Source organism: Urocitellus parryii, unplaced genomic scaffold, assembly GCF_045843805.1.
Source record: "Urocitellus parryii isolate mUroPar1 unplaced genomic scaffold, mUroPar1.hap1 Scaffold_79, whole genome shotgun sequence".
Taxonomy (NCBI): domain Eukaryota; kingdom Metazoa; phylum Chordata; class Mammalia; order Rodentia; family Sciuridae; genus Urocitellus; species Urocitellus parryii.
Genome location: NW_027554171.1, coordinates 1,598,334 through 1,612,379, shown reverse-complemented (window position 1 = coordinate 1,612,379; position 14,046 = coordinate 1,598,334). Strand labels below are relative to the sequence as shown.

The 14,046-nt window shown below is 39.9% G+C and overlaps 1 protein-coding gene across 1 annotated transcript; it reads left to right on the top strand.

Moving 5' to 3' along the window:
- The first annotated feature begins 8,618 nt into the window (after positions 1–8,618).
- LOC113178614 (peptidyl-prolyl cis-trans isomerase FKBP1A) lies at positions 8,619–9,259 on the top strand. Its single transcript, XM_077794977.1, has one exon. It carries the CDS (start codon positions 8,697–8,699, stop codon positions 9,021–9,023), a length of 327 nt encoding a protein of 108 aa, XP_077651103.1. The 5' UTR covers positions 8,619–8,696; the 3' UTR covers positions 9,024–9,259.
- The last annotated feature ends 4,787 nt before the right edge of the window (positions 9,260–14,046 follow it).

The window sequence follows — 14,046 nt, the reverse complement described above, 5'->3', positions numbered from 1 at the left end:
TGACTTTCAGAAATGCATCTCCTCTCTCAAAGGGCCTGTTTATATGATATAAAAATCAGGTCACTGGGGATGAAACCCAAGGCCTTGTACATGTTAAGCAAGTGCTCTATCACTGACCTACATTCCCAGCCCAGGTTGAATCCTTTTGCTAGGAAGTGCATTACTGAGACAAGTGGCAAAATTTGAATGGGACCTTTGAACGGTGTATGGGAGTATTTGGTGCTATTCTGGAGCTATTCATGCAACTTTTCTGTAAATTTGATTCTTTTTTTTTTTATCAAGAAGATAGTGACTTCCAGCCATCCTCATTTTAGTGCCTTAAATATTTTCAATTGCAAAAGGAAGAGTTTTGTCTTTGGCAATTCAAACTGTACCAATCATTAAAAAGTTAAATATTTAAAAAAGAAAGAAAGAAAGAAAGAAATGTCCTGTTGGCTCATGCCTATAATCCCAGTGGCTTGGGAGGCTGAGGGAGGAGGATCACAGGTTCAAAGCCAGTCTCAGCAATTTAGCAAGGTTGTAAGTAACATAGTGAGATCCTGTCTCAAAATGAAAAATAAAAAAGGGCTGGGGAATGTGGCTCAGTGCTCCTGGGTTCAGTTCAGTTCTTTCAAATAAGAAACAAAGAAAAAAGAATTGTCTTTCATATTTTTAAAGAAATCATTGATTCCTTTTATATATATAGTGGGGGATGGGGATCAATGTATTTTTTCCTTTTGTTTTGTTCAGTTTGCTTTGGTTTTGGTTTGCTCTGAGAGATGATAGAATCTTCCTTACTCACAAAGTAAGACATTTCACAGCTACACTGAAGGTATTTTTTTCCAATCATTAGAATGGGAAAACAAAATTGGCCCTTTTATTCTTAAAATTTATGTTTCAGTTCTAAAAATGTTCCTTCCTGCACAGTCTCTGCTCTTTCTTTCTGAGGTTTTGTTTGTTGGGTCTCCTGGGCTCATCTTCTAATTTTCTTTTCTGTTTACTCTCCTATTTCAATTGTCTTTTTGCTTTACTTTTTGAGAACTTTCTCATTCAACTCTCTTTTTTTTTTAAATTTTCATCTCTAATATATTTTTATATGCATGGCTTCTTTTTGTTTCCAACACTATTTTTATAATATTCTGCTCTTTCATGGATGAAATATTTTCCCTGAAGATATTAGTGTCAGATTCTATTCTATCTGCTCAGTGTTTCTTCCATGTTCCTTGCTTATTTTGAAATTTTCCAATTAGATGCTGTCCACACATGGTTAGTTTTCTGCTCATGTTTAAAGGAAGGGGGGAAAAGTGTTGACTGGAGCTTTAAGCTTGCAAATGGGGTCACTGACCTTGACCTTCACTGTGAAGTGAAGGACAATAAACAGTGTCCATATCTTTATGTCATTATTCTGATTGCACAGATGTTGCCTTAGGATCTACTCTTCCAGTCCTTACCTGGAGGGTAAAGTCCTGACTCCTGAACTTAGGGGACTACTGGGGAAAAATCTGCAGTATGCATATGTTCATTAAGCCCCTCATTTTTAGTACAAAGTCTGTGTGTGCACCTGTGCCTTGCAATCTCAGTCTAGAAACCCTGTTTCCCACATCTCCTCCTCCTCTTCTTCTTCCTCCTCCTAAGTGCTTTAATACACCCAGTTCCAGCTGTCAGCTGCTGCACCATTGAGCAATAAGTCAGGGCAGGTGTTAGCTTTCTTTTTGTTGTTGTTGGTTTTTTTTAAGAGAGAGTGAGAGAGGAGAGAGAGAATTTTTAATATTTATTTTTTAGTTCTCGGCAGACACATCTTTGTTGGTATGTGGTGCTGAGGATCGAACCCGGGCCGCACGCATGTCAGGCAAGCGAGCTACCGCTTGAGCCACATCCCCAGCCCCAGGTGTTAGCTTTCTAACACCTGTTAGAAAGTGGCCAGTTGGGGGTTCAGCTTGTCTACATCCATTGCCACTCATTCTTCTATCTGCCTTTCCACTTCCAAAACTTTAAGAGGCTTTGCTTCTTCTTATTGGCTCCATCCTACTACATGTTGGTCTTTTATAAATTCCTTCCTATAGTTTTGGTGTAGTCCTTAAAACACAGCAAAATCATGTATTCAATTTCCCAAATTAACTCAGAAATCCTCAAATAGATGTATTTTTAAAATAAAAAAATTCAAAATACATGATATACTATGTTCTCACTTATGTGTAAAAAAAAGATAAGACTATGTATAGGCTGATAGAAACAAAAATGATATCTAGAAAAATAAATGAGGCTGAGGTTTTTTTTATTTTTCGCTTTGTACCCTTCTTTTGTAGTTGTTTCTTCCAATCACACAGTCGGAAAGTAAACAAACTCTGTGTTTGATTTTAGGACCTCTTGAAATACTCTTCCCAATTAAGCCATTCTGCTTTCAGGTATAGAAATAACCTAGAACTTAACTCCTGATCCAGAAAATGAGTAGTATGAAACAGAACAGACCAAACCACCCTGACTCCTGAAGACTCTCCCACCCTACTTACCACATCCTCCTCTGCCCTACCTCAGCCCTTCACTTCCCCCCTAGCTCAAGCACACAGCATAATCAGGATTCCCCAGCTTGCTGAAACACTGAACGTGTCTGTCTGAAAATGAAAAAGTTACTCCAAATCTGGTCCTACAGAACCTTCATTCTTTTCACAAACATTCATTTGTAGCAGAGAAATGAGATTGTCATGATGAATTCATTCAAACATAGATTCAAAATCTGGTACCACTACTGACTAGCAAATTAACTCTTTCTGAGCCCCAGCTTCCTCATTTATAAAACAAGGATAATGATAATTGCCTTTAAGGCTCCTGAGAGGACTAAGTGAATTGCTTATCAAAGCTTGCTGAACATCTACCCTCTACCAGAGAGAGTTCTGCATCTGATGATTACAGAATATATCAAAGTACAGATTCTTGCTCCCATGGAACTTAAGGTCTAGAAAAAAAGACACATTTAGTTTTCTAGAAACAGAAAAAAAAAACAAATAAAAAGGTACAAATGATATGTTGTTATAGGTCCATAAACACTAAAATCATAGTAAAGGTTATGGCAGGGGACATGTTTCTTGACAAATTCTCAGAGTTTGGGTAGGAATTCAGTGATTTTGCAATGAAAGTAACCAGAAATGACAAGTGAACAGAAAAAATGGCTCCCTCTTGGCTAACACTGGGAATATGTTACAAATTCTTCTACTTAGGAGTGCATTGTAAAAGAAATGTTCCTCTTTTGAAGTTGAGACAGACCATAGATTATCTCAATAAAGGTGGATAGATTCCAATGAGCCCATTCTTTGGAGAAAAGGAGAGCTATGCAGGTTGGTTCTTCCCCCAAACTAAAGCACCAGTTCCTATATGCTCTTTACAGTAATAAAAGCATTGGCAGTATTTACTAAGCACTAAGGGCAGAGGCACTGTATGCCTTATCTTGGAGAGTCCCTGGTTTCACAATGCCAAATTTCTGGTTCTTGGGGACACTCCAAGCTGCCCCAGGGAAGACCTCAGAGCCTCCCCACCCAATCATAGCCTCTGGCCAATAGTTTATGTGATCTGTGCAACACATAGGCTGTATGCCATAGATCCCAATCACCTATCAATCTTAGAGCCTGTCTAGATATAGGGTATAGTTTAAAGCAATTTTTAGTTATGATTTATAATAGTATGAAATATGTGAGACGATCTATCCAAAGATCTCAGAGACCGCTGTACTGCTATATTTCTTACAGAGAAAGGAATTCAATAGATTATGAATAACTATAGAATTCAAACTTCCTTTCCTGAGTTATTTAGGGTTCAAGCCTTTTTTTTTAAAGAGAGAGAGGGGAGAGAGAGAGAGAGAGAGAGAGAGAGAGAGAGAGAGAGAGAGAGAGAGAGAGAGAATTTTTTTAATATTTATTTTTTAGTTCTTGGCGGACACAACATCTCTGTTGGTATGTGGTGCTGAGGATCGAACCTGGGCCGCACGCATGCCAGGCGAGTGCGCTACCGCTTGAGCCACATCCCCAGCCCGGGTTCAAGCCTTAATACAAATGATGACAGTTCATGCCTCCAGTCTGACTCTGTCCCTGATTTTCATGAGTAAATGGATTTCCCCAGCAGTTCAGTAAAAGACAGAGAGGAAGGGTGATTTACTAAGTACTTCCCTTCCTTACAGTCACAAGGTCCTTGCTATTTCCTATCTGAGATATTCAGACTCGAAAATATCAGTGAAGATGGGCAAAATGGAAGGTAGAAGTTATCTAAAGAGAATATAAAATTTATGCATGTATTGCAGAGGCACGTGCCCGTAATCCCAGCAACTGGGGAAGCTAAGGCAGGGGTTCACAGGTGCAAAGCCAGCCTCAATGACTTAGCAAGATCTTGTCTCAAAATTTAAGAAAAGGTGGGAATGTTGCTATTTGGTAGATTACCCTTGGGCTCAATTCTCAATATTACAAAAAAAAAAAATTAAAGACATGCTTGTATTAATATGTGCTCCACTAATTGTAAATATATGAAAGATGGGCCTTTGGTGATCAGGGCTAGGTTAAGATAGATCAGGGAAGATTTAAGGAAAAGCTTAACACAAACTTTATTCATTCACTAAACAAACTTTCTAAATACTAAAAATAGTGAACAAAAGCAGTCTTTTTATCTGCTCTTGTGGAACATGTAATATTATGAGACCAATCAAAATAATTGGAGCATTTATGCAAATGAATGAATTAGATACAGACTGTGATATGCATACACAGAGGGAAGAAAGGTTTCCAGGAATGCCTCTAAGGAAACCCTAAAAACTGGTTAGTTAGGAAATGTTTTCTTAAGAAATTAAACACTTAAGATAAGAACTACAGGGCAAGTAATGTGCTGACAGGGCAAAGGAGCAGGAAGGTAGGAAAGAATGCTCCAGGCAAATGGGTATCGTGTGTAAGGGCTGATGGCAAGAAGGAGCTGACAAATGCAGGGAGGAGGGGGAAGGAGCACAGTGGGGAGAAAAATGGCACTGGACGACTAAAGAATCAGGTCTCACAGGATTCTGGCAGCCCCATCATGTTGTGCTCCCAACCCAACAGCCATAAGAGCCACTGAAGGTTTAAGAGGCAGCAGATTCACACTGTGAAAAGTTTGCACTTGAGACCACATAGAAATTTTGATCCAGGTGGAAAGTGATGGCAACTTGGTTGACAGTGGAGACAGAGATGTGAATAAATCTGCAAGATTTACAAGATGAAATAAATAGGAATTCCAAAAGATTACATGTGGGCTAAGAGGAATAAAGGCATCTGCAGGACTCCAGGATTTTCACCTGGAATCTAAAGAAAGGAGATGCATCCATGAATGCTGGAAAGAAGCAGCAAGTGAACTGGTGCACCCTGGAACTGAGCAGGTGGGTCTTTCTAGAGTCTGTCTTTCTGAAGGATATTTGAACTACTTTACAGTTGGAGATAACGCTAGAGGGTCCCTGCTGCCTTCACTTCATCCCCATTAGGTCACTGCTTTTATTGTCAGAATGCTGCACCCAAAATCAGGAAACTCTGGATCAACTTGGGACTTTTCATTATGAGTTATGGGGTCTAAGGCAAATCACTTCACCTCTCAGAGTCTCAGTTCTCTGAAAGACAATTGGCACCTTCCTCTCATATAATATGAGAATATAAATCTCCAGAAATATGCGTAAATGTCCACATTTATGAATATCTGTCCCTAGTGGACAACAAAGAAGTATAGATTTAAAATAGTTGCCTGATAATACTCAGTAGTTAGACCCAGAATGAAGGCTCAGTTCCAGGTCTGACTCATCCTAAAACTGTAAGAGATGAATAATAGAGGAGAGAATAGAGAGGGTCCCAAGAAGCATTTCCATAACACCACTAAAGATATGTCATAATATAATAGGTCCAGGTCTGGGAAAAGCTGTATCTGTCTCTCCGTCTCCTGGTTGGAGAGCACTACAGTTAAGTTTCATTATTTGATCATTTCCTCTATTGAGCCAGGGCAGGCACTACCACATCCTCCATCAGTGACCTACGTAGGACTTATATTTTATGAAATAAAAAATCCTGAAAACAAACCTAAAATTTCCCTTTGAAACCCATTGGAAGAACCAGATAGACCTCAATTCTACTCTGAGGCTATTTTTTAACCTAAATATCAATAATCTTTTGCAAAATTTTTTCAGAATATTGACTCTATAGAACCATGACAAACATGCAATCAAACTTTTGAAAAATAAGGTTGATGTATCCACTTGATATAAGACTTGTGAGATGCTTTCAAGAAAGTCTTGCAAACTTAGAGAAAGCTCTTCAAAGCATCAAACACCCCCAAAGAAGTTATTTTATTGGAATAGATTTTTAAAAAAAATTCTTCATATAAGCTATCTGCAAAATAGATCTGGATTTTTAGGGCAGTTAGGGCTTTTGAAGTTCTGTTGTTTCCTGGTGGTTTCTGGTGGGCTTATTGTGCTTTTCCAACTAGCCTAGTACTTGCTTTTACATACTTGTCAATGCCTAGTACAGGTAAACATCCAGCATAGTAGCAGTACTAAGAGCAAGCATTTATTGAATGCTAAATATTTCACCTGTATTACCTGACGTTTCTTTTTTTTTAAAGAGAGAGAGAGAGAGAGAGAGAGAGAGAATTTTTAATATTTATTTTTTTTAGTTCTCAGCAGACACAACATCTTTGTTGGTATGTAGTGCTGAGGATCGAACCCGGGCCGCATGCATGCCAGGCGAGCGCACTACGAATTGAGCCACATCCCCAGCCCTTACCTGACTTTTCTTCACACAGTTCCACTTAGATGGGGAAACTAAGGTGATATAGCAGGTCACTGCAGAGCCAAAGGTCCTACCCATCTAAAAGCTTTTAACACCCATGAGCTTATCTCCCAGATTATACTGGCACTCACCAAATGAATCATCCTTCCTATTTCTTCCTCTCTTTCTTCCAAATGTACTCCATGTACTTTTAATCACTGCTGCAGTTATTAAAATAATTATCTTAAGGGAAAACTCTGACTTAATATTTATAGATGAGACTGACAATGTTATAAAACCTTTTTACCCAAATCTTAAATCCACATACCAGTTGGTTCAGTAATCTTGTTACTGAAGATACAACCAAAGGATATACTCACATGGGTGTGAAAAAGACTGTATGTAACAACATTCATTATAGCATCAACATATAGAAAATTATTGGAAATAACTGTAATGCCCATTAGTAGGAGACTGGCAAAATAAAATGTTACTTTTTGTGCAATACTATGTACCTCTTAAAAAGAATAAGACAGATAGATGTGTCTGAATATGGAAAGGTCCTCAAGAAATACCAAATTGAAACAGAAAGAACAAAGCATTGTATATAGTATGACCTCACTTTTGATTAGTTAAGCTAAATAAAAGAGCATGAAACATGCCATGTTGAAGTAGCTCCCAGCTCATGTTTTTTTATTGGCAAGCTTATTTCTCTCCCTGAACTTGCACTTATCATTTCCTAAGACACAGTACTTGGGTCAGAGGAAGATAAGTCATACAAAAAGGCTCTAGCACATAGGAGGAAGAAGTGAAATAAAAGTTCAACCTTCAAGGCTGTGCAAAGAAGACATAGGCATTGAAAGCAGTGGGTGTCTGGCTCCTTTTTCCACTTGACTGACTGGAAAGATACTGCCCGTCAGAGTTTCTGGCAGGAAAAATCCTCTGCGTGTTGTGATGAGACAGATAAAGGACCTGAATTAAGTGCCTGAGGACTCCTTAGCTGACAAGTGTGGAGAGGATGTATTTGTACACTAAAAAGTTCCTTTGTACCATGGAAAGGGAAACAAAGGGTAGGGAGCTGGTCCTGTTGTTTAGCCAGTTTACAAAGGAGGTCCTCAAGGAAAAGGTATGGGGAGAAAGAGATTTGAGGGGCCACTTTGCTGAGAAATTGTAGATGGGCCAAGTCAGACAAAGCCAAGGGAGCACAGTCCTCATGTCCTCTATATTCAGTTTCTAAGAGCAGATGCCAGCAGGCTAACCAGGGGGATAAGGTATGGCCCATGCTCTCATCACAGTACTAGTGAGTGTCCAAATAAGTTTCCAAGGAGCCATCCTGGGGAGAAGGCAAGCAACAGAGAGCTAAAAGACCAAGCAGTTCCTCAAAAGTAGCTGCGTCAAAATGAAAGAAGAATGTATGAAGGAGAACAACTGGGCCCCTGCTAACTGGAAGGACCAGACCTCTCTGCTGCCCAATAAGGAAGAACCTGTGAGAAAAAGATAAGTGATAAGCTATCTTGTACACCAAGCATAGGGAGTAAGTTCATCAGTGACCACTACACAAAAAATATATTGCATAAAACTTCCAGAACTCTTAGGTTATATCTGGGGCACAAGACAAGAGGTCAGTGTGTATGAATGGAGGGAAACTTTATTACCTTTATGATATAAAATGTTAAAACATTTTACATAGTTACACATATCCAAAAGCAATGATGAAGCAAAATTATCTCACTTCATTTACTCCTGCATAAAAATTTTTTATATGGTAATTTACTAGAAATCAATTATTTCTTCTATTTTATTAATGGACTCTATAGTCCCATATTCAAACATAAAAGAGTCTAGCACATTTAAATCTCATTAAGATAACAATATCAGAGAGCCGCGGAACCGCCGCCAGGTCCGCTCACGGTCCACGCCTCCCGTCGCGCCGCCCGCCCAGCGTCCGCCGCCGCCACCACCATGGGAGTGCAGGTGGAGACCATCTCCCCCGGAGACGGGCGCACCTTCCCGAAGCGCGGCCAGACCTGCGTGGTGCACTACACCGGGATGCTTGAAGATGGAAAGAAATTTGATTCTTCCCGGGACAGAAACAAGCCCTTTAAGTTTATGCTAGGCAAGCAAGAGGTGATCCGAGGCTGGGAAGAAGGGGTGGCCCAGATGAGTGTGGGTCAGAGAGCCAAACTGACTATCTCCCCAGACTATGCCTACGGTGCCACTGGGCACCCGGGCATCATCCCACCACACGCCACTCTGGTCTTCGATGTGGAGCTTCTAAAACTGGAATGACAGGAGTGGCCCCTCCCTCAGCCCCCTATTCCTGGATCTGCCATGGAGGGATCCGGTGCCTCCAGATGCGTGCACATGAATCCATACGGAGCTTTTCTTGGCGTGTCCCACTACACTTTGTATAAACATCTACCCTGACTGAATGTGTTCTGTCACTCAGCTTTGCTTCTGACACCTCCATCTCCCCTTCCCCTTTCTCCTTGTATGTGTGTTTACCTAAACTATATGCCATAAACCTCAAGTTAGTCGTTTTGTTTTCATTTTGGGGTGAAGATTCAGTTTCAGTCTTTAGAATCTAGGTTTCCATTTAAGTATCTTGACAGGTATTAACAGCACAAGTGATGGGTTAACTTTAGAATAGGAATTGGTGTTGGGGGGTGGGGTTTGCAAGAATCTTTATTTTATTTTCTTTTTTTGGATGAAATTTTCATCTATTATATATTAAACATTCTTGCTGCTGCGCTGCAAAGCCATAGCAGATTTGAGACGCTGTGGAGGGCTGAATTACTCTCCGATGTGAGAAATGTCCTTGGGTTAAATTCAAAGCCCTACCCAAAACTGCAGTGGGGAGGGAAGGGCCTTTTCCTCGCCAGCCCACCCCCTCCCCAGAACCCCTCTGCCTTTTGAAAGCAGATCACTTTCACTGCGATGTTGGACACTACAGGTATCTGTCCCTGGGCCAGCAGGGACCTCTGAAGCCGCCTTTGTGACCTGGCTGGTTTTGGTTTGGGGTCTTTTGGGGGTTTTTTGTTTTGGGGGTTTTTTCCCTTTCTTTCCTCCATCTTGTGGTTTTTCTAATGGATTTTCAGAACTTTTGTAATATCGAAGCTATCCAAGTTCCACTTCATAAATTTTAAGAACCTTAATTGAAAGTTTAAATTGAAGGTGCTGTTTGTAGACTTCAACACCCAGGGAAAGCCCGGCCATCGTGACACATCATCGAGTGTTCTCTCAGAAAACGCTGCTGGCCAACGCAGCTTCAGTACCGCCTGTTTTTTGATGCTTGGCTCTCTGCTGATCTCCAGGTTTCCTGGCTTTTTGTCCCTCATCCCCTTCTTACCCTTTGCTGTCCTGTGTAGTGATTTGGTGAGAGAAATTGTTGCTTTCTCCCCGCTTTCCCCCGCACCACGTATGAGTTTCAAGTTTTACTATTGCAATAAAAGTGCTTTATGCTGGCTTTTCTCAGAAAAAAAAAATAACAATATCATATTAACTCTTAAGTTGCATATATCAGAAATAATTCCCTAAGTGAGGGGCTTAGAGTTATCAAAGATTCACCTGTTCATTCACCCATTCCACAGATATTTTTGAGAGATTGTTATGTACTGGGCAACTTTAATATAGTAGTAAATAAAATTAAGTCCTTGTCCACAGGAAGTTTCCATACTAGTGGGAGAGATGGATAAGGAACATGCCTGCAAATAGACAATCTAACCTCAGCTAGTGGTAAATGCTATGATAAAGAAGAGTAAGGGAAAACAGAGTGAACAGCAACAGGGATTATTTTGAACTGAATTATTACTCTATTCTTAGCAAATAATTCTCATTTAAAAGTATCTTTCGAATGCAAAATTACTTCATTCCCAATATTTTCTTTTTATGATTTTTAGCAACATAAATCAACATAGAAAGACTGACAGAAAGAGTGCTATAGATTGACACATTAAAAACTATAGGAGTATGAGAAAGGTAGAGTACCTGTCTCAAGTTCCATTGGAATTTTGAAGCCAATTGAGCACAAAGTTAGCATTTTTTTCTACCCCAAATAAAAGTGAACTAGGTATTTTCATGGTCAGTGTTCTTTTCCTGTTGTTTGTTGCAGTACTGGGGATTGAACCCAGGGGCACTCTACTGCTGAGCTACATTCCCGATTCCTGCCACCTCCCCCCTTTTTTGTCCTTTTTAAATTTTTTGTTTTGAGATAATGTCTTGCTAAGTTACTGAGTCTGACCTCAAACTTCAGATCTTCCTGCCTCAGTCTCCCAACTAGCTGAGATTATAGGCGTGTACCTCACACCCAGCAAGTGTTGTTATTTACAATAAAAAAGGTGGAAAGGGGCTCAGAGAGATCAGTGATGGTTCTGGAATGTGGCAGCTGGCGTTCAAAATCAGTTTCAAGCTCCATATTCTATAGTACTCTGTAGAAATGCAAGTTGTGTGAAAGTAGAGAGTAGTCACATATATTAAGTAAAGACAGGAATGCTCTGATAGTGAAGTGAATATCCTTTGGTTTGGCTAGGACTGGTCTTCCTTGTTTTGTTTTCTTCTAAAACCTATACCTGGAAGGTATTGGATGCTTAATTTTTCCCCACAGATTCCGAAAACACAGAGGAAAACCCTCTAGCGGATATACACCTGTGCATTCCAGACTTGCTTTGTTAAATAGCCAATTAGGATTCCTGTGTCTCTAAGATTGAATTAATTCTCTGCAGGCAAATTGCCTATTGTCAGTCAGACCTAAGAATCTCAATTCTAGAACCTATCCTTAAAGTATGTATTTTTGGGGATCTGACAGATAAGGGTTTGAATCCTGCTTTGCTATAGTCTAGCTGTGCAAGTTAATTGACTTCTCTAAACTTAACTGTCTCCCTATGTAAAATGTGTATTATTGATGTATGAATAGATTTGTTTGACAAATTTTTTTGACTATTTACTATGCACTGACACTGTACCAGATGCTGGAGATATGAAGACAAAAGAGATAAAGTTCTTTACCCACTCTACCAGGGGAGACACACATAAACCATCATTCTAACACCACACAATTCCAATAGACAAATAGAGAATGGTGGAATCTCACCTGCGGTCCAAGATTCTGGCACTCATTTATGTTCAATTCTCTTTTCCTTCTGGCCTCACAATAGGAATATACCTTCTGCTCCCTTGCAGTAAGGAATAGTGCTGGCCAGTAGGCTGGGAATGAGAGGAACATGGTCATTTCTGAACCAATACGTTTAATGGCTAGCAAAATATCATCTAGTGCTCTCAACCTAGGAAGCCAAGTGTTCTGGATGGTATAATTGAAGAATGGTAAAGCCTCCATCAGCTCCATCAGTCAGGTCTCTGAGGGCAGTTGCCCAAGAAAATGACCCAGATGCACAGCAGACTTGAATTAAACAATAAATGGTTGAAACTCCCCACAGCATGGTCCAGCCTTACTAATTCCTAAACTGACCTGCAAAAGGCCTGCTGAAAGAGCCAAATATTGAGGGAGTGCTGATGAGTGAAAGAAGAGCTAGGGGACCGTGTGAAGAAGGACCATCAGAACAGGGAGGAAGGCAGAACAAAGGCCAGAGTTTTGAAATGGTCTGTTAAGGAGGGTAACTGCAAATAGTTGTGCTGAAATGCAAAGAGGATGGGAGAGGGACAGGGAGAAACAGACGAAGGAGATGAAACCAAACTGTGGAGGGTATTGTGGGCCATGTTAGTAGCTCAGCCTTTTCCCTGAAGGTGAAAGGAACCATGCAGGGCTTTGGAGCAAAGACCAGGGTGTTTATCTGTGGTTTTATAGAGGAAGGATTGGGGCAGGACTGCAGACAGGTGACCAAGATGAAACTAAACAACTAATGGAAAGTACCTACTATAGTACCTGCAGACAGAAGCACATGACTTCTCTTTTCTCTTCCTCTGATCATATATTAATGTAGTTTTAGAAACTAGCCAACCCTAGCACTCAGTGATCTTACTTTTAGTACCCCATAGAAATATAATATTAAAATGCATGTACAAGGACATCTCCTGCAGCTTTGACTGTAGAGGTAAGAATCTCAAAATAACCTAGATGTCCATCAAAAGGAAATCGGTTGAATAAATGGTAAAATGTGATATATTGCACATTATTTACAAAATGAAATATTATTATTATTGCAAAATGAAAGCTGTGTTGATTGAATGGATAGAGTATCCATCATATAGTTAGTTGAGAAAAGCAAGTTATAGATTAATATGCATTGTATAATTTCATCACTACATGTATTTAAATAAATAACCCAATCCCAACCCTATCTATGTAATCAGGATGTCAGTTTGTATAAATTTGTGTGAGCCTTTGGCAAGGTGCAGAAGACAGTCCAGGTTTTTAATGGTCATCTGGATGGACTGGAAGTCCTAGTTACAATGAGCATATGTTACTTGTGTAATTTGGATCTTTAACTATTAGAAAAGTTTAAATACCATGCTGGAGAACTGGCAATATTCTTCCTACAGAGACTGTTACCAATTATAAAAGCATTTTAAAAGGGGAAACACACACACACACACACACACACACACACAAAAATCTTTTAGCCAGAAGATTGCTCTTCCTGCTGAAAAGCAATTGTTTTTAAATCTGATGTTCTACCTTGAGTTCTCTGTGATTATTAACTCCAGTGGATTGAACCCCAGACTCTCAGGAGATTTGAACGGATTCCAGGCCTTCTATGTTAATTACTCCCTGAGAGGAAGCCCCTTGCACTTTTAGGAAATGAACTGGCCTTCCCATCAGGATATGTTGGTTACAGTACTTTGAGCTGTGGGGAAAAGGCAACCAATCTTCCAAAAGGATTTATTGACCTTAAAAGGGTAAGAACATGCAAATATAGCTGAATCAGTAGAAATTCCTGAGAGCAGGGATCAAGATGATTTGAATCTAACTTAATAAAAGCAAAGTGCCAATCTCAGATCTAAAATACCTGAGCAGGTGTCACTGCACTCTCATTTGCCAGCCTTCTATACCAAACACTATGAAAAAAAATAATAGCCCTATCCTTCCAGACAATCTCTTAAGATATAGGCATGCTGAATTGAAAATGTCTATAGAACTACTAAGGGGACATGTGACTAGAATGCAATACAGCTATAGAAGCTGGAGACATAAACTTGGGAGTCACGTGCAAGCATGGAAGGGAAAATGTAAATAAAGCCACACAAGGTTGAGCTGGCCCACCAAAGGCACAAAGGGAATGTCCTGCTTAGTATGGTGGTTAAGATGACAGAGTCCTTAGGTTCAAAACTTGGCGCTTCCCTTTTCTAGCGGGGCTTA